This window comes from Natrix helvetica, assembly GCF_964273705.1.
Source record: "Natrix helvetica genome assembly, chromosome: 1".
Classification (NCBI taxonomy): domain Eukaryota; kingdom Metazoa; phylum Chordata; class Lepidosauria; order Squamata; family Natricidae; genus Natrix; species Natrix helvetica.
In genome coordinates, this window is record NC_138548.1 from 173,168,482 (window position 1) to 173,191,274 (window position 22,793).

At 37.4% G+C, this 22,793-nt stretch overlaps 1 protein-coding gene across 3 annotated transcripts in view; it reads right to left on the bottom strand.

Moving 5' to 3' along the window:
• Positions 1-7,317: 7,317 nt before the first annotated feature.
• CALCRL (calcitonin receptor like receptor) overlaps positions 7,318-22,793 on the bottom strand; it is an 87,677-nt gene continuing 72,201 nt past the window's right edge. For all 3 annotated transcript variants that reach the window (XM_081942960.1, XM_081942961.1, XM_081942962.1), the window contains 5 exons: positions 21,288-21,348; positions 21,099-21,165; positions 12,984-13,202; positions 11,879-11,920; positions 7,318-9,880 (listed from right to left, as the gene is read on the bottom strand). In XM_081942960.1, coding sequence (XP_081799086.1) covers positions 9,656-9,880; positions 11,879-11,920; positions 12,984-13,202; positions 21,099-21,165; positions 21,288-21,348 — 614 coding nt within the window. In that variant the 3' untranslated portion in view covers positions 7,318-9,655. The remainder of the gene's footprint in view (positions 9,881-11,878; positions 11,921-12,983; positions 13,203-21,098; positions 21,166-21,287; positions 21,349-22,793) is intronic.

Genomic DNA, 22,793 nt, shown 5'->3' on the forward strand with positions numbered 1-22,793 from the left:
GAGGGAAATGCAATTATTTCCATCATGGCTTCCAAAATACCATCAATATATAATAAACATTTTTGTAATATTGTTACAGCTAGCCTATGTCTTAGGAAGAAGCACTACCTGGCTGATCTTGACTAACTGTGGATAATTAGTTAGTAACTGAACAGACTACTAGAAAACCATAAGGCTGTAGGATATAATGGGAAATAAATAAAGTCTGGAAGAAGGCACTTTTGCCACAAATCTATATGATTGTATCCATATCCAACTAGTCACTAGATATTGAATTCAAATCAAATAAAATTTGACTATATATTTTTAGTTAGTGCATAACAAATGGGAGTCACAAACCAATACAATGTTAAAAAGTAGTCTTAAATGATCAGTGACTACAACCAAACACAGGTTAATACTAAGATACTTGCTGCTGCCTCTGTACAATTTAAGATGCCTTGATGAACAAAGCAACCATCAAGATACTACAAGGAATTCAAGGGCAGTATCTTAAAAGAATGTTCCGTAACTCTGCTGTCATCACCAAAAAGACAGCCTTAGGTTCATGTTCTTTCCCACATCTAAAGGGATTTCTTAGAGCAAAACCTTGGCAAAAGATCTTAAGAGTTAGTTTGGTGAGTATTAGATATAGTGATCTTCCAGAACCTTATACTTACCCCCCTCCCCTTTTTAATTTAAATATTAAAACAACATTTTGCACTGGTTCAAAAAAATCTTACCATTATAGATATTAGGTATAGATATGTAACTGTAATTTAGTTTTAATTCAAAGTGTTTTGAACTCTAATTCTAAAAAGGTACTCCGGAATCTACCAGATCACAAACATTTCTGCAATTCTTTCCCCCCCAGATAACATACCATCAATCTAGCTTCTGTAACTATTCTTTTAAAAAAAACTGGTAGTACCAGGAACTTCTATACCAGCAGAATTGCATTCTTTGAGAGAGCTGATGTCTAATGAAATAACTCTTCCATGCAACACCATACATGTAGCTGTTTTATATCACAGAAGAGCATTGCACTAAAATATATACAATGCCCTGTCATCTTCAACATACATATTTAAACACACATATGCATCTTATTTAAGCAACTCTACACAATTTAAGAAAAAAACACAAAGTATTAGTTTAATGTTTCCAGAAAATGTAATGTTTTGACAGTGGATGACTCACAATCCAATTGATGCAGCATTCTAGCATAAACCTTATAAAAATATATCATCTGCTTTTGCTTGGCTGCAGATACTTGTTTCTAAACATGAAATTAAACATTCAGGTATAAAAATTAAAGGCAAAGCATGTAGGTGGGTTAAGAATGAGGCTTTCATCACTTCAAATTTCCACAAGTATAAATTTGCTTCCAGAAGAGATGCTGCTATTAATGTCACTGCTTGCCTTGAATCAGTCATGTGGTTTTCTTCTTTGGAAACTGGGACTTCCTGGTATCTGGATGGGTATTGAGGGTTAAATTCTTTACAGCCAAAATCATAATACCAGTCCCTAGTTTTTAGTACAGAAAAAAAATAATGCATGTGAGAATCAATCATAAGCTATCTATTACTGTTTCCCTCTTCTTTGGCTCCTTTGTATGTTACTTGCATCTTGATCTTCTCTGATGTAATTCAGAAAAATTGGCCACTTGGTCAGCAGTAATATCAGGCTGCTTTCCCAGTATAAATTCTGATTGGAAAAACAATGGGCAAAGGCATAGGAAATCTTAATTTTTTTCTTCATTGTTACAATTCTATTTAGAACAGTAAGTGGACTATCCAACTTGATGCATTTTCAGATCTGGTTTGTATGCATGTTTCATGTCCCTACAACTAACTTCTTAAGTATGACCAAGCTAAATTATATCAATTATATCAAGTTTTCTTTACCGAGGAAACCTTCAATCTGTGTTTTTGCCATTCAATATATTTGTATTTGTTTGTTTTATTTATATCCCGCCTTTATTTTTATAAACAATTCAAAGTGGCGAACATATCCAATGCTCCTTCTTCCTCCTATTTCCCTACAACAATCTTGTGAAATGAGTTGGGCTGAGAGAGAGAGAGAGAGAGAGAGAGAGAGAGAGAGAGAGAGAGAGAGAGAGAGAGAGAGAGCGCAACTGGCCTAAGATCAAGGCTTAGGCTTCCAAGGCTAAGGCAAAACTTGAACTCAGAGTTTCTCAGTTTCTAGCCTGTTGCCTTAACCGCTACACACACACTCTCTCTCTCTCTCGCATATTGTCTCATTGAAGGCTAGAAAAAAAATACTGTACTTCTTTTAATGCTACTTGCTCACGCAAAGAAGAAAAGTTCTCCTTCCTGGATTAAAACTATGTCTATTCATTATTAAATGTTAGTTTTCTTATTCATATCGATGTGCTGGTAAGATTATATGATGCCATGTCACTTTTGTCAACTTTTGTATTGTTTTTTGTTTTCTAGTTTGTTTTTCTTTTTTAAATATTAAGTTGATTGGCTTCACCCTATTTCTTCTGTTTGGGGAAGAAATTAGGACTCAGGGAAAAAACCCAATGGAAGATTCCGAATTTACTTCTTGCAAACTCATCTGAATTATTAAGAATAGATGAGGGGAAGCAGAGTTCTTTCTGTCTTAATCTATGAGGCCATCACATTTAAAACGTTCTGCACAAATTTGGATGCAGCTCACTTTTTTTTTAAAAAAATCATTTTTTAAAATAAACACTTAGATATTTGATATTATCAGTTCTCAGGAAGAAAATTAAAGAAGAAAATCCACTGCAAATACCAAGCTCTTGTGAAAATCCACTTACTAGTTAGTTTAATGTTTGCTTTCCCAACAGCATATTGAATAGCCAATGTAACCAAGGGATACTTTCTATTCATTAGCATTTTCTCATGTCCATAATTTAGAACAGTAGAATTGTACTTTTCTCCTTTTCATCTGGCATTTATCATACTGTGGCAAAAGAAACAACAAATTACACCCTCATGCCAAAAACAGCACATCACTGTGAACTGCCAAAAAAGCCTGACTTATCCAAGCACTCGATTGTATTTTACATTTAAAAAAAGCCATTGGTCAAAAATTTCCACAAAGAAACTGATCATTTTTTAAAATCAGATTTGACCTATTTTTACTTCAAGAAGCTTGAAATACATTACATGGAGAGACTCAAAATTCTTCAGGCTGTGTTACCTAATTCAGTTACATCTAACAGACAAGGGGATCTGATTAGCTAGAGTAGATGGATTTTCACTATAAAATGTAAATAACCACTGATAGAAAAAAAAGGACATGGCTGTTTGAAATTGACTGTCTTTGTTCACTCTTTTTTCTTGGAAATTCAATAGAATGTATGTTTGTGTGTGTATGTTGACGTGATTCAAAATACAATACAATACAATAGCAGAGTTGGAAGGGACCTTGGAGGTCTTCCAGTCCAACCCCCTGCCTAGGCAGGAAACTCTATACAATTTCAGACATATGGTTGTCCAATCTCTTCTTAAAAACTTCCAGTGTTGGGGCATTCACAACTTCTGGAGGCAAGCTGTTCCACTGATTAATTGTTCTAACTGTCAGGAAATTTCTCCTTAGTTCTAGGTTGCTTCTCTCCTTGATTAGTTTCCACCCATTGCTTCTTGTTCTACCCTCAGATGCTTTGGAGAATAGTTTGACTCCCTCTTCTTTGTGGCAACCCCTGAGATATTGGAACACTGCTATCATGTCTCCCCTAGTCCTTCTTTTCATTAAACTAGACATGCCCAGTTCCTGCAACCGTTCTTCTTATGTTTTAGCCTACAGTCCCCTAATCATCTTTGCTACTCTTCTCTGCACATCTTATATCAGTGCTGGAAATGAAAAAGTTGAGACACTGAGATTGTTAAATTTTATGTTTGGGAGTGATGTTTCTTTGACGCTCACACTTTCTTTTCATCCAGATTGCAACCCTATAAAACTCTTATCTCGGATACCTCTATGTAAATAGATTTTTACTACTATGTAAAGAGATTTTTATTACAACAAAGTAAGATCTTCAACATTGTTCCCACCGGGGTCTGGTTTTAATCAGAATTCAATTCATTCCAACAATGTGTTGCTGCAGTTAATCTCATGTGAACCCCACTATTATTATATGTTATGGCTCCACAATCTTTATTGGCTGCCTGTGTCCATCAACTTTTTGAATGTAGTTGCTGGAGTATTTTTCAAAGCTGCTACTTTATTGTATGAAGTGTGTGTGTGTGTGTGTGTGTGTGTGTGTGTGTGTAATCACAGGGATGATCTTTAATTTAATTTATTTTGGTTTTGATCTCACCTTAAAAAACCTCATTCCCTATTTAGAGTATGGCAGCCAGCCCAATATTACAATTGAAAATCTGGTTCTCATCACATGACAATAAGTTTGCTTGAATCGCTACATATACATCTTAGGGGTTCTAAAAAATGAATTTAGAGAGTTAATATTGAGAAATCCCAAATGCAAATGTGATCTTCTAACACCATATCAACAGACACATTTGCCACATTTTGTACATGTGTACTGGAAAATCCTTGCTCCGTGGTACTGCCTTGAGGCATAAATAATCGGAAGACAAATAAGGGTAAATTGCCCAAAATTGGGGAGAAGAAATCCCATTCATGAAAAATGTAATCTCCCTACTTTTCAACAATCCCCTCTATTTCTGTCAGCCATTGCTACCACAGCTTGCTGTATTCATCAACAGCCTTCAATGTTTAAGGATAGTTTGGTAATGCAGCTGCAATGTAAGGGAGAACACCCAGTAAACCAATTCCTTTCAACTGCATTTGTTTGGATACAACCCATGCATATTATCCTGGCTCTTCAACTTTTTTCAACACTGAATATTGTTGGAATTGCAGCACTTGTAAGATGAAAATGAAACAATCTGCACATTGATAACTACTGATGATGATGATAGTAAAACTGAGAGAAGACCAACAATCACCCAGATGTTGAGACTGTAGCAAGAGTACAGAGAAGACTAACAAAGATGATTAGGGGACTGGATGCTAAAATATATAAGGAACACTTGCTGAAATCGGATATGTCTAGTTTAATAAAAAGGACTAAGGGTGACATGATAACAGTCTACAATTATCTGAGGGCCTGCCACAAAGAAGAGGGAGCCAACCTATTCTCCAAAGCCCCTGAAGGCAGGACAAGAAGCAATAGGTGGAAACTAACCAAGGAGAGAAGCAACCTAGAACTAAGAAGAAATTTCCTGACAGTTAGAACAATTAATCAATGGAATGGCTTGTCTCCAGAAGTTGTGAATACTCCAACACTGGAAGTTTTTCAGAAGAGATTGGACAACCATTTGTCTGAAATAGTATAGGGTTTCCTGCCTAGGCAGGGGTTGGAATGGAAGACCTCCAAGTTACCTCCCAACTCTGTTATTCTCTTATTCTAGGAATCCTGAGGAAATGGTGCTTTTTGACATTTCATAAACTGACCTCATTTTCAAAACAAAAAGCGTTCATTCATTTGAAGTAAAATCATGCAATATTAAGAATTACTTTCATTAGATGCTAAAAGTAAAATGAGTGCCTTTCTGCCTCGTTCTCTTGCATTTTTCAATGTGAAATTCTTAAAAGAATTTTCAACTGTAGTCTGAAATGCCATTATTTCAAGAGCTGTCTTTCACAGTAATATTTGTACAACAATAAACCATTCATAGTATTTATTATTTTCATCAAGTGCACAACAGCTACTTATGCTAGGTTCAAATAATTAAAAGGTTTGGTTTATTCAAATTTCTTCTTTGTCCAGCATCCTCTGCTGGCACATGTGCTTGAATAAGGTATCTGGGAGGGAACATTTTCACCATCTTGTTTCCATTCAAAAGTAATGCTTTCAGATTTATGACAGTACAGCAGTAAAGTATTAAGGTTGGGGCAAGAAACATTTGATGGATCAGTTTCCATTGACTTCTATGAAATAAATATTTCAGCTGCATGCATTGGTGTTCTAAATTATCTTCTTAAATCAGTGCCTTGCTCATTAATTAAAAACGAAATAAAATAAAGTCTTAGTAAGTGTGTTTAGCTGTAATAAGTCTGTTCTGAATTGTCTTCAGATTTGTGCCAACCAAAATGACGCTACACATTGTAATCTGTGGGAAAGATGATATCCTAGAAGATTACAACTTCTCAGAAGTCATCTTCTCCTACTTCATAGAGATGAAGTTACCATACCCATGACACACACCCAAAAAAAAAAGGAAAACAAAAAAGCTGGAACATGAGCACTTGGCTTTCCATGATGCAACACTTAAAACAGATGGAAGAAGCATGTATTAGAATCAAAACATTACATTTTGTTATGCAGGCTGGATCCAGATGCGATTCCAGATGTCAGCACATTGGACTTACTTTGCACAAAGAACATTAGAAGTCCAAATCCATTTTTTGAAAAACTGATTTCTCTGACCTGCATTCTGTTATGCAGTTTTGCTTCATTTGTCTTGTTTACATTACCTGTTACATTCTTCTTAGCCTTGGGCTGAAGATGTGGGACATACTTTCAGGGGAAGCTGATTGCTGTTGTTGTTGGATTCTGTTCCGTTTTATTTCTGAGATGCAGCACATAATTATCCACTTAGTTTTGGTTTGAGGGATAAAAGCTTAATGATATATTTTTTTCAAAAAGACTTTTTCTTAAGAAAATAATCTTTCTAGCTTTTTTTTTTTAAAAAAAATCAAAGTTGCCCATACACAACTTTGATTGCAGTCGTGTTTTTCAAAACAAAGAGATATGCCTGAAAATTTAAGGACCTTAAATGAACACCATCATCAGCAATTATAATACCCAAATAACTACAGTCCACTACCCATGCAATGAGCAAGATACCCTGTTTCCCTGAAAATAAGCCCTCCCCCAAAAATAAGCCCTCCACAAAAATAATGCAACACAGCAACAGCCATGAGGTGACCATGCTCACTGTCTCCTGCACCTCAAAAATAATAAGACCTCCCCAAAAATAAGGCCAAGTGCTTATTTCGGGAACTGCCACCTAAATTTGCACATATGATTATTGATAATAAAGTCATCATTCTTTTTCAGTGATTGGCTTTATATATCAGTTTTAGAACATGCCCCAAGAGCCTGATTCACTCATATGGTTAAACAAGAACTGTTTAATGGCTAGGTCGACAGAGGACGCTAACTTGAAATGAAATCAGCTACATTAGAGACTTAGTCGCAGGTAAATCCAGATTAAGCAGTTAGTTCTGAAGGCATCTCAAATATTAACCGAACAGCGGCTGCCTAGTGGCAAAATGACAATTAATGTGTACTCTGAGAAAAGAGGAGATGTATTGGACATTTTGTTCATTTATTTCAGGCATCGGAAGAACTTCAGTATGTGCGTGCATGTTCAACAGCAGCAACTTGACAATTCCCATGCTTTCAAATTAAATTACAGTCAAGATATTTTTATGAGTTTTGAAAGGTTTATTTCACCTCACTTCGTGTGCTCCTGCGTCTTTAATTTGCTATTCAGTATACAAGATTTATCTTCCTTAAAAACAAACAAACAAAGAATGTTTCACAAAGGCACAGCATAAAGTTCTTACTAAACTTCCTTGAAAGACATCGATCTTATTCATATTTTACACAGTTCTTGATCAGTTAAAAATACAGTAACAGTGGTTTTATCCGTTTGGTAAATCACTTCTGAGTGCATGTAAAGGCAGAAGAATCAAACCAGGTAACCCCGAGCCACACAAAGTTAAACCAGTTCTCCTATGCAAACCAGGATAGGCTTCACTTCAGAAGGCTACAGCTACAATCTTGCAAACAACTAAGATGGCCTCAAATCCCACTGACTGGAAGACATGTGGCTTCCATGTTTGCGGATAAGAGTAGAGGACACTTTGTTAATGTAAAGTGCTAACTGTAGCCTCTTAAGGACTCTCTACAAGATCCAATAGGATGGCCTCATTGGCCATTTCCGCCATTTTCTACAAATGAACAAAGTGAGGCAAGCTCACTCACTCACACACACACACGCACAAGAATCAAAGTACTCCCACTGAAAATCTGCCAGTACAATAACAATTTTTTGATAATTTCACTTTGTCAACTCCTCCTGAACCGGCTCTGGAGAGTTCCCCAATGATCCGGGGTAGATTTGGAGACTATGCACAGGATTGTAAAAGGGAAAAATAATTTGCTCTTCTTTCCCTTCCCTCCAGTCATAAATGGAAGGACTTTTCTCATTAGCTCTTTTTTTTTTAAGTCAAGGTCTAAACAACCCTACGTGTGCTTGTCCAACATCTGTTTATTTGAAGCCAAAAGATGACCTGTCTTAGGTGTGTGAATTGGGGTGCACAGTATGATTAGATCATCAACATTTGGTCTTTGCTCATCCCAGTAGGAACAACTCATTTTTAACTAGAATGTTGAGTGAGAATGTCTCTGCATCTATGAAGGTTATAGAGGGATACGATCAAAGTTGTCTGTAAGTGTTCCACATTCTGGCTGTGGGGATCATGGAGCCCATGTGGGTATGTTACATCTGTTACTAGACACTGTCTTCTAATAATGATTTCTCTCACCCAAGGTCCCACTCAGGAAAAATAAATAAATTAGGGTATGAACATCACCATTCCTCTCTGCTCTCTAAAAGGCTCAGCTGTTGCACTGTCTTCTGTTGTTCTTACTAAAGCATCAGCCCAATCAGAGAAGCCTATTGGCAAATTACCATACTTAAAAAAAAACTTGGCACCTATTTTCTTTACTGAATACAAATCAACTACCAACATTGCCATACCTGCAAAACATGTCCTACACACACACACACACACACACACACACAGAGAGAGAGAGAGAGAGAGAGAGAGAAGGCCATAGAAGCACAGAAAATCCACCTTGTCCTCATAGTTCCTATGCCTACCAAATATTGATGGGATTACTATATTCTTTTCAATTGCTTACAGGAACTAAAGGTAAGAGGCATTTTTGAAAATGTTGGCCCTCATATGTCTAGTAAATTTGAATCCAATTTATTTGGAATATTGCAGATTGGTTGGTATCCATCTTTGTCAGACATAGAAGTTGCACAGTCAATCAAAAAAAAAAAAGCTTTGCATTTAGTGATTTTTCTTCTTCTTCAAGATTTAGACTGTGTTTGTTGGTTGCACTTAAGACAACAGAATGTGATAAATACTGAATATACACGTTTTGAAGCAACAAAATGGCTGCAAAATGACAACCCAGTCAAGATACAAACTGCTGAAAAAAAATACAGAACTTTCTTTGATTCCTGTCATACAAAATAAATTGCCCAATTTGTCTACACAGTAGAAGTTGAAGAGGCAAAGTTTATCTATCTCCAGATATATTTATATGCAGAAAATATATATACAAGTACAGATCTAGCTAGGGCATGATTGATCCCATTAAAATCTCAATCAGCATCTTTCTGAATGTTTTAAATCCAGAAGTTGAAGCTTAATATTCCAATGATTGGGTGTCACTAGCTCCAGTATACTAGCATTCACTTGCAAAGATATGCTAATGCATGTGGACACAATAAACAAATTAAAACCCATTGCATTTTTAAGGAACAGCCATTTTCCTCAAAAGTCACTGCTGCTCAGGGAGCCATCTATTTGAAATAACATATTGGTGAGAACTGTCAGTCTTCTGTAATCACCCATACAGCTTCTCAGGTTTAAAAGGACCGTTTTCCATCTCGTTAAAGCTTTTTCCATTTAAATGTTCACTGGGGCAGTCATGGTTAAAACTGAAGCTTTGGCCATCAGTGAAGGAGGAAGAAACTGTAAAAGAAGCTGACCGGAGACCATCGGAGTGGGCAAAACTATGTTCGAACTGGATCCTGAACTGTTTCCAGTGCCTCCGTAGGACAGACTGGACCTATTTTAGAAAAAAAGAAAAAATAATAACTGATAGAAGTTAAAGGGGAAAAAAAACCTGGGACTTGTTTTCTTTCTCTTCTACTCTGGATCATCAATTGCATATCTTGGTCAAGATTCAGGTCTGTTGGGCTTTTTTCCCCTTTCCAGTGACATAGAAGGAAGAATACAGCACTGAGCAACTAAGATATATAAAGACAAGAAAAGATATCTGAAAAAGTCAAAGTATAAGGGGAAAAAACTTATACAATGATCTTGCATTTTTAGATGGTTCATTTGGTCACTTGAATAATTTAATGCTATATAAATTGTGGAGCAAGCTTTCTTTAATAGGATTAGTAACTATTAAACACTGATTTATATTTATATTTCCACTTTACATGTTCACCACCCTGACACCTGAGTTTTGTAATGGGGGTTACTCTCCGTAAGAACTTTATAACCTCAAATGTTCCCCAAATACCATTAATTTTAGTTCATCCCAGTTCTGTAATAACCGAAAGAGCCTTTGATTTAGATGCTTGAAGACACAGAAATGTGCATGCAATGACTGTCATTTTGAATAAAAGGAAAATGTTACAAAATATTTTCCAAAATAGTAGCTGTGTTAACCTGTTACAAGAACAGCAAAGAATCTTCAGGCAGCACATAAAGATTAACACATGCATTATAGAAGAAGCTTTTAGATGGAATATGATCACTTCATTTGATCACTTCTAACACTCATAATTGTTATAATTAGCCTTGAAATTGTTTGCCTGCAAGGAAGAATCTCTGGTTGAAAGACTGAGAATCCACATAAATCTCTTTGAACAACTACAAGAATGGAGAATTACATATGTATGTAATAAAGTTTCTGTAACACTACTGATCAATTTTAGATGCTCAGCAGCATGTGAGACAGGGTATTTTTGTTGGCTTAATCCTGCAGGATTTTTGAGTTGACAAATCTGATTTATATTTCCATCAAGCTGGTGGAAAAACTGTTTCCTGAATAGAGTTCACCTTGGTTAAAAATATGTTGGCTAATACAAATGAAGCCACATAAGGTCTGAATTTGTTTACCCACTTCTTTGGAAGGATGTTCTGTTTTACAATAGTTTCCATTCATACAATGTGGTAAGCCACCTGTGCAACAGGAAGTTTGATTTACTAGAGGCCTTGATGAAATGTGAATGGAATTCATCGCCTAAGAACAGTTGATAGCAGAAGAGAAGGACTGCAATCTGCTTTGTTAAAGATTAAGAGATGTTGAAGGGGATCTTGTCGCTCAAAATCATCAGCCCCTGATCAGTGTTTCCCATTCATGGTAATTATTTGGGGAACAAGAATTTTCTATCTTAAATCATGAATATTTATATTTTGAAAACTAATCAACACATTGTAAGGGACTTGTAGCTTGAGACCATCAAAATATAACTGCAAAATCAGCCATGATTTAAAGTTTCATGGATAATTCTGGCTTAGATTTATGTATTTATTTTGTTTTTACTTGCAAGAAATTTAATTATTATATTTGGTGCTTACATTTTAGAAAGACGTTGTTTCCCTTTTCAGCTACAGATAAGAAATGATTCCAGACAGAAAGTTCAGTATGACTCATTGAAAGTTATAGTGCAGGGGTATCAAACTGTCGGCCCACGGGCCAGATGTGTCACACACAAGCCACATCTACCCCAGCTCCACAAATGTGAAAACCATCATGAAAAGTCAAGTGACGGCAGCATGATACAGTGAGTTTGACACCCGTGGTATAGTGCATTCTCTCTGAGCATATTATGTGTGAAATAACTAAAGAACAGTAAGAGGGGGGAGATGGTTGATAACTAATCGAAGACAATCTTAAAATTCCATGAAAGATGCAGGATGATTTAGTAAACTTGATCTGGAACCATCCTAAAAGCTTTTTCTTTACTAACAGCTGTAGAACACAGCTAGGTTTCAAACCAGCAATCCAACTCATTCATAAAAAAAGAGATATATAAATGAATTACTGTACCTCTCCATTAAAAAAGCAGAAAATTGTTGCCACCAGCAAACCCTGCAGAGTAAAAGAAGAAATTATTACTTGCCTTACATATGGTTGTATTTGATAAATGAATGATATTATAACCCAAGCCAGGCATACTCTCTGAAGTCATTCCATGGTTATGCTTTAGCAGATCCCTGAACTGCATCTCATGCCATTGCAGCGAAACCTTTATTACCAAGAATATTTTGGAGAAAGAATGAAAGGCAGGTGGAAACCAGTGGGGTTTACAGGTCATAAGTATCATTTGATTTAATCTTCACTAATCCATCCTAGTTAGACCAACTTAAAAAGGACTGAAACAAGAGGATTCTAAAATATCTCCCCAAAAATGATACCTTTCATGCACTAGTTCTCTGCTGGCTGCAGCTTTGATGTCATTTGCTCTAATCTGAAAATTGTTCTTCTCTTTCTAATCGCGATTTCACTTGGCTTTACATTGGATCTTGTGGCTATTCCATAGCCAAATTTTACTGGCTAAGAAAACAGATCTTAGGAGGAGGGCTGCCAGAGCAGTTAACTACAAAGTTTAGAAGGAACTCATGCATGATTGTAAAAGGCCAGGCTATAAAAAAAAACATGTTTATTCCTTTTCATATCTTTAGAAAAAATGATTCTGAAGGCAAAAAAATGTGAAGGACTTGTTCCCTTTCTCTCATTCTTGCATTATTATTCATTTCTCAATATGAAAAATCTGAGGAAAATACTGTACTAAAACATATGTATTCAGGACTTCCAACTGCTGCTTGAATAAGAAATCAGTTACCGTGTTTCCCCGAAAATAAGACAGGATCTTAGGGTCTTATTTTCTTTTGATCCATGAAATAAGCACTTGGCCTTATTTTCGGGGAGGTCTTATTATTTTTGAGGTACAGGAGGCAGCGAGCATGGTCACCTCATGGCCGCTGCTGTTTTGCAATATTTTCAGGGGAGAGCATATTTTAGCGCATGTGCACAAAAGCCTGATTGGGCTTATTATCCGGTGAGGTCTTATTTTCAGGGAAACAGGGTCATTTATTCATTTTGTACAGGTTCCAAGCACTATAAATTCCCAACACTTCTGAACCCTTGATACCTGATAGTGCATCAGGATATGCGTCACATAGTGGAAAATCTCTATAGCAACACGACCTTGGGGTTGCCATGGGACCAGAATAAATTCAATGCCGAGTAGGGGCACCAGTATGAGGGTGGCTCTGACTGCCTTCATGTAGAGATTGGATTCCGCCTGATGGGTGACTTTTAACTTTGTGATTAGAACACGGACAATGTTCAACAGGAAAAAGAGATTCACCTGCAAGGGAAAGAAAGACGTTCTGAGAATGCTTATGTGTTGTTGTTTTTACAGATCATAGGTTCCACATTCAAATTGAAACCCTGAAAGTATCTGAGTTGTGGTGGGAAGACAGTGGTTGAAATGACAGGGATAGGAGGTCCAAATTTGTTGTGATGAAAAACTTTTAAAAAATGCAAGTATTTTAAATAGCACATTACAATGTATTTGGCGTTAACCATACTTATATGATTTATCCTTTTATGTCAAGAGGATAAATGATTCTTTGCATTGCTTTATTATATTTTTCTATTATAGCAATAATTAGTAAATGGCTTAGTCACTTTGTTTCAGTAAATAAAGAGCTCTGAAACATATCTGAATAGACTAGACCTGTCAAACCTGTCAAAAACCAATTTTTCTGATAACATTGACTACTTTATTAGTGTCAGATTATTCTTTGCACTATTAATACATTTTATATGGTTTATCATGAAAGAACTTGAAGAAAGACATAACAAATTAAAAAATTTCTACATCGTACATAAAGGTGAAACTCGAAAAATTAGAATATCGTGCAAAAGTTCATTTATTTCAGTAATGCAACTTAAAAGGTGAAACTAATATATTAGATAAGATTCATTACATGCAAAGCAAGATAGTTCAAGGTGTGATTTGTCATAATTGTGATGATTATGGCTTACAGCTCATGAAAACCCCAAATCCACAATCTCAGAAAATTAGAATATTACATGCAATCAATAAAACAAGGATTGTACATAGAACAATATCTGACCTCTGAAAAGTATAAGCATGCATATGTACTCAGTACTTGGTTTGGACCCCTTTTGCAGCATTACTGCCTCAATGCGGCCTGGCATGGAAGCTATCAACCTGTGGCACTGCTGAGGTGTTATGGAAGACCAGGATGCTTCAATAGCGGCCTTCAGCTCTTCCGCATTGTTCGGTCTCCTGTCTCTCATCTTTCTCTTGGCAATGCCCCATAGATTCTCTATGGGGTTCAGGTCAGGCGAGTTTGCTGGCCAATCAAGCACAGTAATAATTGAACCTGGTCATTGAACCAGGTTTTGGTGCTTTTTGCAGTGTGGGCAGGTGCCAAGTCCTGCTGGAAAATGAAGTCAGCATCCCCATAAAGCTCGTCTGTGGAAGGAAGCATGAAGTGCTCCAAAATCGTCTGGTAGACGGCTGCATTACCCTGGACTTAATGAAGCACAGTGGACAAACACCAGCAGATGACATGGCTCCCCAAATCAACACAGACTGTGGAAACTTCACACTGAACTTCAAGCATCTTGCAGTGTTTGCCTCTCCATTCTTCCTCCATACTCTGGGTCCTTGGTTTCCAAATGAGATGCAAAAGTTGCTGTCATCAGAAAAGAGGACTTGGACCACTGAACAACAGACCAGGTATGTTTTTCTTTAGCCCAGGTAAGACACTTCTGATATTGTTTGTTGTTCAGGAGTGGCTTGGCAAGAGGAATACAACATTTGAAGCCCATGTCCAGGATCCGTCTGTATGTGGTGGCTCTTGATGCACTGACTCCAGCCTCAGTCCGCTCCTTGTGAAAGTCCCCAACATTTTTGAATGGCCTTTTCCTGACAATCCTCTCCAGGCTGCGGTCATCCCTGCTGTTTGTGCACCTTTTTCTTTCACATTTTTCCTTCCACATAACTTTCTATTAATGTGCCTTGATACACCACTTTGGGAACATCCAACTTCTTTTGCAATTACCTTTTGATGCTTTCCCTCCTTATGGAGGGTGTCAATGATGGTTTTCTGCACAACTGTCAGATCAGCAGTCTTTCCCATGATTGTGATTCCTACTGAACCAGACTGAGAGACCATTTAAAGGCTCAGGAACCCTTTGCAGGTGTTATGGCTTAATTGGCTGATTAGAGTGGGACACTTTGAGCCTAGAATATTGCACCTTTTCACAATATTCTAATTTTCTGAGATTGTGGATTTGAGGTTTTCATGTGCTGTAAGCCATAATCATCACAATTATGACAAATCTCGGCTTGAACTATCTTGCTTTGCATGTAATGAGTCTATCTCATATATTAGTTTTGCCTTTAAAGTTGCATTACTGAAATAAATGAACTTTTGCACAATATTCTAATTTTTCGAGTTTCACCTGTAGAATAACTGCAGCACAGATTAAACCTTCACACCCAATATTTTCAACAAAACCGGTCAATATTTTGGAATTGTTTTGTATCTTCTCACATGTTGTGCTATTTCCTCTATTTTTCCTGTCCCTCCTGCTTTTAAATTCTGTATTAATATGATGTTAGCAATTGTCCCAATTATTTAAAGCACAGGGGCTTAAAGGTAAAGAGAAAGGTTCCCTCGCACATATGTGCTAGTCATTCCTGACTCTAGGGGGCGGTGCTCATCTCTGTTTCAAAGCCAAAAAGCCAGCGCTGTCTGAAGACGTCTCCGTGGTCATGTGGCTGGCATGACTAAATGCTGAAGTCGCACGGAACACTGTTATCTTCCCACGAAAGTGGTCCCTATCTATTTTTCTACTTGAATTTTAACATGCTTTCGAACTACTAGGTTGGCAGAAGCTGGGACAAGTAACAGGAGCTCACTCCATTACGCAGCACTAGGGATTCAAACTGCTAAACTGCTGATCTTCTGATTGAGAAGCTCAGCATCTTAGCCACTGAGTCACTGCTTCCCTAAAGGGCTTAGTATTATGCAAATGTATCAAACTTGACATTTTGATTTTTTTTTTTTTGTTATTATATTGCCGGAGTTATTGCTCTTTCCACTTTTCTTTTGTATTTCAAAAAGAAAATCAGAGGAAAACATCCACATCCACATAGTCCTCAACTTACAATAGTTCATTTAGTGACTATTCAAAGTTATAACAGCACTGGGGAAAGAAGTGACTTATGACTGTTTTTCTCAGTTATGACTTTTGCTGCATTCCCATGGTCACATGATCAAAATTCAGACACTTCACCACTGTCTTGTAGTTATGATGGTTCCCCATTGACTATGCCTGTCAAGATGGTCAGAAAGAACTTTATAGCCTAATCTTGTCTCAGCAACGAATGGAATGTGAAACCTTGAGCAGGAAGATTTAATTAACCAATTGTCATAAATCAGAATCTGGAAAAAGCAGGAGGCAAAGAGAAAGTAAAGTTAAAAACATGCCAAGGAGACTTGTGTTCAAGTTCGTTCTAATTAATATATTTTAAGCAACTCTAACCAATGAGAGGTGGAAGGTAACAAGGGGGAAAAAATCAAGAGCTGGGAAAAAACGGAGATTTTTGCCAGAGGAAAGAACAAAGGCTCAAGATGCCTCCCTCTTCTCTTCCTATCCACATTAGGTGAATTAGCGAAATTTAAGGTGGACCAGAACTCTGAAATAAGAACTGTATAACTAACTGTAATCTTGGAACTGGACATCATTACATGAAATTATAAAAATATGCATAAATCATTAAAATCAAGTCTAAATAGAATTTTGAAGTTAGCTATTGAGGAGAAGCAGGAAGTGAAGGAAGAAGAGAGGGGATAATGAAGTGGAAGAAACAGCAGAAAATAAAAAGCAGACAAAAAACCTCACTGGGTTTGTCAGTGGTATAGGGAAAGTTGAAAGGGGAGGATGTATCCCAACAAAAGGAAATAAAAAGCAGTCAAAAGATCTCACTGAGTTTGACAGTGGCATAGGGAAAACTGAAGAGGGGAGTTATGCTCCAATAAGGGAAATATAAAAGATGTCACTGGGTTTGATAGTGGCTTGGGGAAAATTGAAGAGGGTGGACATGTCAAAACAAAGAAAAGGGAGAAGACAGGAATAGAGAATTGGGACAAAAGAATTACTAGGAAAAAATCAGATAATTTGGAATTGTTATGTGGGAAATATAAAGCTGAGATATGTGGTTTACTTCTTTATATGATAATTAATTGAGTTGGTAACTGATTGAATATGATAATAGAAAGATAATTAAATAAAGGTTAAATATATGGAATATCGACAAATATGAAACTGATACATGGAGAATAGAAAGTAGAGGTATGTTATTAACTCTTATAAATGATAATTAAACTGAGTTGGTAAGTGATTGAATATGACAATGGAAAGACAATTAAATATAGGTCAAAATATATGAAATATGGATACATGTAGAATTTTTAAGATGATGAACAAAGTGAGGTGTGTGCCGCTTGTTATTCTACATAGTAGATTAATGGAATTGTAAGGAACATTGAACAGTAAGGATTGTTATTTAAAGACAATTAAGGGTAAGCTAAGTTAAGATATGGAAAAATGGAGGGGAAACATTAAATATATTTATTATGGAAATTATTGAGATTATAAAGGAAGAACTACAAATTTGGGGCATGTAATGATGTATAACTATATAAATATAATGATGAGAATAGCTGGAAATTTTAACTAGGTCCACATCCCGGCCAAAAATAGGCTCGAAGTGGGTGGGTTAAAAATATAATTACTATGTATGTATATTTTTTCTTTTCTTTCAAAAAAGGAGGATGATATATGTTAAAATTAAAGATGTATATTGAAATGGAACAATAAATACCATCAACATAAAATGGAACTTGCTCAGAGGCTGAAATACACCAAGTAAATGAGATGAAGAGTGTGAAGTAGAGGAGAGAGGTAAGAGAAGAAGAGAGGGACAAGAGAGGGGGAGGGGGGAGAGGAGGAGAGAAAGAAGGAGTGGAAAGGGGAGAGAGGAGAAGGAGAGAGGAAGGGAAAGTAGAGAAGAGAAGGATGACAGAGGGAAGAAAGGAGGTAGGGAGGAGGAGGAGGGAGGGAGAAGAAAGTGATGGGTAAGGTACAAATATGGTGTATGGAGAGCAGAAGAGCCAATAATCATTTTTGGGGGTTGATGGTAAGACGAATTGATGCAAACATTTAACAATATAATATAATGTTGGTTATGTAACAGTATACATGTGGTTATTTGTTATGAAAATGAAACAATAAAAAACTTATTTAAAAAATGGTCGCAAAGGAGGATCACATGAAGTTTTTATCTTCTATATAAGTGATGTAAGGATCTATTTTGAGAAGCATGCTCATTCTTGACATTTCTTGACATAACTAGAATTCCCCTCTCTCCCCTCCAAATATTGAATAGTCCCAAGAGACATGAATTTCATCAAAATTTGAGCCTTTTGACTCACTGCTGTCACATGAAACTATTTTAAGAAAAAGCTCCAGGAAAATAGAATAAGAAACCCAAAGAAAAGCAATTCCAGTTCTCTAAGTTAGGCTGAAGGAGGCTCCTACTATGTAATGGTACCTGAATTCTTTTCTCTGAGGAGACAATAGGACAATAGAATTGCCTCCTATTGTCTCTTAGAGCATTCTGGTCTTTGCATAAATGCATGAAAAGCTTAATCTCACTTTGGAATATACACACTGTCCTGGCTTCTCTTCTCTCCAGCCTCCGCACATTCAGTGGGGGAGGACAGCTTTATTTGTGTTGACATTAATGTAACTACAGCTTTTTGTGCAAGAACAAAATAAGGAGGCTGGTTTGTTCTGATAACTAACTGCATTCAAACCAATGCAAATACAGCCATCCCCACTTCCAGATTCAGTGCATGGACCTGGTCTCTTTGCGTTTTGTATTTTCTACTGATTTGAGCTCTCTTCTGGAGCCAGGAAGCAGACCGTCAAAAGACCGCAACAGCCAAGGTCCTCATATGTGATCACCATTCATTTCTGTTAATATTGGCCACCAAGCTGTGACCAATCATTTAATCATTCAAACTCCAAACGTCCTAATATTTGTCAGGTTCTCTACGAATCATCAGTTAAGAGGAACATTATTGTAACCCATTGCTTTCTTTGGAAATAAAGTTGTCTTGTCAGGAAAACAAAATAGAGGGAAACTGTGATTGTAGAAAGCATCCTGTGGAGGAGATGGCAAGGTACAAGTTGGCTAATTTGGTCCCTGATGAATGAGGACTTTGAGACTAGCTACTAGTGGAATAGATACAATTCCCCCTCTAAGCTAACCCTTTCATAAGAACCCTCATTACAGAAAAAACCCAATGATGAATGCAAAACAGGAACATTGGTCTACTAGTATAATCTTTTACATTGATTCTTAGCTTGCAATCTTGGAACAAATTCCATTAAATATAATGGAACTTGCATTGCATGTGTTACCACTGTTTTGAAAGCAGATTTGTCAATGCCTGATGGCCTTTCATGACATTCATTGCCCTTCTCCATACTTTTTCCAATCATCATCTTCTTTTAATGAATCCATAATCCCTTCAAGGGTGGAGTCTGGGCAACTGAATGTTTACTGGCCGGATGCCCTTTCTGTGACCAATGCGGAGTTTTGTTCAGCAGATATATTCTCATTGTGCCCAGAGGGAGAAATATCTGTCTCTACCTACAATTGAACTCACAGTCTCCTGATTGTGAGCGAGAGCTCCACCGCTAGGCGCCACACTTTTTCCAATACTGTAATATAACTGTTCAGTGGGTGACCAGAATCAGAGGAAGTATTCAAGAATACAGCTGTATCAATTTATGTATGCAACTTACCGCTACTCATTTATGGTAATTTCTTGGATGCTTTTATACTGCAGGAAGCCAAAATGACATCGAATGTTCAATATTAAAACCAGTGATTATGCAACAAGTGGTTTTAGTTTCAGCCTCTTTTCTAATGAACACAAGCAACAGCTGAGGCCAGGATCTGATTAGGGAAGTGCTTGTTTCCCAAACACGTGAAGGGTAGAAGTCTCAAAATGCACTTGGATGACTGTCCTGACTTCTCCTTTTTCAGAAGACAACAGTTGCAGAATGGAGAACTCCTTGTTCAAGCTTATGAGAAAATTGTTGATGGGACTTTGGCACACTTCTTGTGAATGCCGCTCCTCAATGAACTCCAGCCAAGACCTTTGCTCTTAGTATCTGCAGTGTCTGGTGCTTGAGCCAAGATCGCCTTTTCCATCTCCAAGTTTTTCTTTTTCATCAGAGATCATTTTAAAAAAAACATTTCATCTTCTATGGCTACAGCGGGTATTTAGACGGTCATGGTATTACAATGGCTAAGGTTGGTAGTGTTGCCCCTACTGTGTTCCATTATTGTATTCTCTTATCATTCTGCAGTTCCCCCAAACTGTTTCCTGCTTTGAAAAGACCTCATTCTTTCAGGCTACCTTCACTGGGGATGAAAAGCTAGGGAGGCTGCAGAAGACTGCAGAGATTACAATGGAAGTTGTAGCTGAAGTTTAAGGCATCCCCAAAACAAGAGCTTTGCTCCCCCCGACCCCCAATCCCTTTATTTTTGCAAGCAAGGCTGGGGAGAAACAAATGAACATCTGTTGAGCATGAATATAAATGGTAACCATAGAACTCCTAAGCATCACAGCGCTGCTATTGCATAACTAAATCAGTCCTGCCAGGAGGCAGGGAGACTGGTGGAAACAGCCCTGCTCAGCAGGTACATTTATCAGGCTTGCTGGAGCAACTTATCCTGCTCCATGCTAACGTCAATCTGTCCCAGGGGCCCAATAGTACAGACACTCAACTCTTTGGATTCCAACCAGTGAAACAGACTATCTCAGCCCTGACATCAATCACGGACACATTTCACAGCTTCACAAGAAATCCCTACCCTCAAACCTAGGTGAACCATGTTCGACGTACTTGTTGTTTAGATTACGTCCATTTAAATAAAAGATTGACGGTCCTTACAAATTGAGAAAACATAAAACCAAGTTTAAAACTTCTTTAAAAAAGGAGGAGGAGGAGGAGGAGGAGGAGAAGAAGAAAAAGAAGACGAAGACGAAGAAGAAGAAGGAAGGAAGGAAGAAAGAAAGAAAGAAAGAAAGAAAGAAAGAAAGAAAGAAAGAAAGAAAGTGTCTTTAAAAGTTCATACCAAAAGAGCAACGCAAATAGGACCGTGGACGATGTACAGCAGATGAGTCTCTGAACTGATCCAGCAGCTGCAGAATATTAAAACAAAAGCAATAAAAAAATTAAATAATAATAATAATTCTGCCCTCTTTCTTGTAAGAGACTTTTTTTTTTTAAATTAAAAACTTTTTCAAAGACAGGAGTGACTTACTTGTCATTGAAATATAAGCTTCTGGCTACAGCATGTATGCAGGAAGGTATCAACGGGAAGCCTGTGGAAGAGCAAATAATGGGTTTCTTACTGAGACATCTCAACCTTGGGAGTGCAGAAGCAAGAGGTGGTATGGGCTTTGCCAGGATTCTCACAGGGACCAATGGGAAATATCACCCTTCCCTCCTAGCAGATGGAAGACCAGGCACTTAGTGGAGTTTCAACTGACTGGCAGTTGATAGCAGCATGATGGAAGAACCTTCCCAATTGCAAGGGAAGAACCCTCAAATCCTCAGAAGGGTCTTTTTAATGCCTCAATCTTGTACCTTCTTCCTCTATCTCCTATTGCCCAGGCCCCAGTTCTCCTTCCCAAATGGGACTAATTGCTTTTGACTAAAAAACACTCATGTCAAATATAATAAAATAAACATATAACCTAGTATTGCATCTGTAGTTTGGTTGAAATTGCTTGAGGCGAATCTCAAACTTGAGATCTTCTGCAAGCCCCCTAAAGGCTATCCATGCCTTTGGGAGGGGGGGGGGGAACAGGCCAGTTTTTGCGAAAAATGGCCCGTTTTTCAGAGGTTTGCAGAGTGCACAAACTTTTTTTTATTTGCCTCTTCAGAACCTTGGTGCATCTTATACTCCGAAAAATAGGGTACTTTGGAAGCAGAAGATCTGAAGCTCAGTCCTTAATATCTGAGGTTAAAAGGTTTAGGGATTGGGAAATTTTCAATCAACACTCATACATGGCTGCAGATTCTTACATTCCTATTCCATTGTTACCATAAAAGCACTAGAGCCAACTAGATGAAATTACTGGCAGTGGGACAAAGGTGGAAAACTGGCATTCTTGGAAATGCTTCCTATGAACCAGATTGTCAGCTATGGTACCAAAACAGGGTCATTACTGTGAGACTGGTGCCTAGAAAAAGAACCCACTAACAATACAGGCTATATGTCTACGGGATTCTCAGTCATCCAGGTCATGGTTGTCCTAAAGGTGCTTTTTCAAGAGGCAACTGGACTTTCTGTTTTTTCTTTGAAGACATTTCACTTCTCATCCAGAGCTGAAGAAGCTTCTTGGATGAGAAGCGAAACATCTTCAAAGAAAAATCAGAAAGTCCAGTTGCCTCTTGAAAAAGCACCTTTGGGGCAATACAAACTGTAGTTTATCAAAACATATGTTACAATATATATGCTAATCTTTAAGGGGTTATATAGTTTTTATGGGTTTTGTTTTTTACTGGCTCTTCTGAATTTTGGGCATTTCCTTCTCAGTTATTTCTACAGTTGCAGCTTCTGGCTACTGTACTGTACGGATATAATACAAATGAAGGGAAGAGAAGACTACTTTTCTACACTTTCAAAATAAGGTCAATGTAAGATCAGTGAATTGGCCATGGAGCATTCAGAAGCATATTGGCTAATCATACTTTTCCATTGATACAAGGCCAAAAACTGACCAATTTATATAGCTGTCCATCTCTGTGAGTCTGGGTGGTG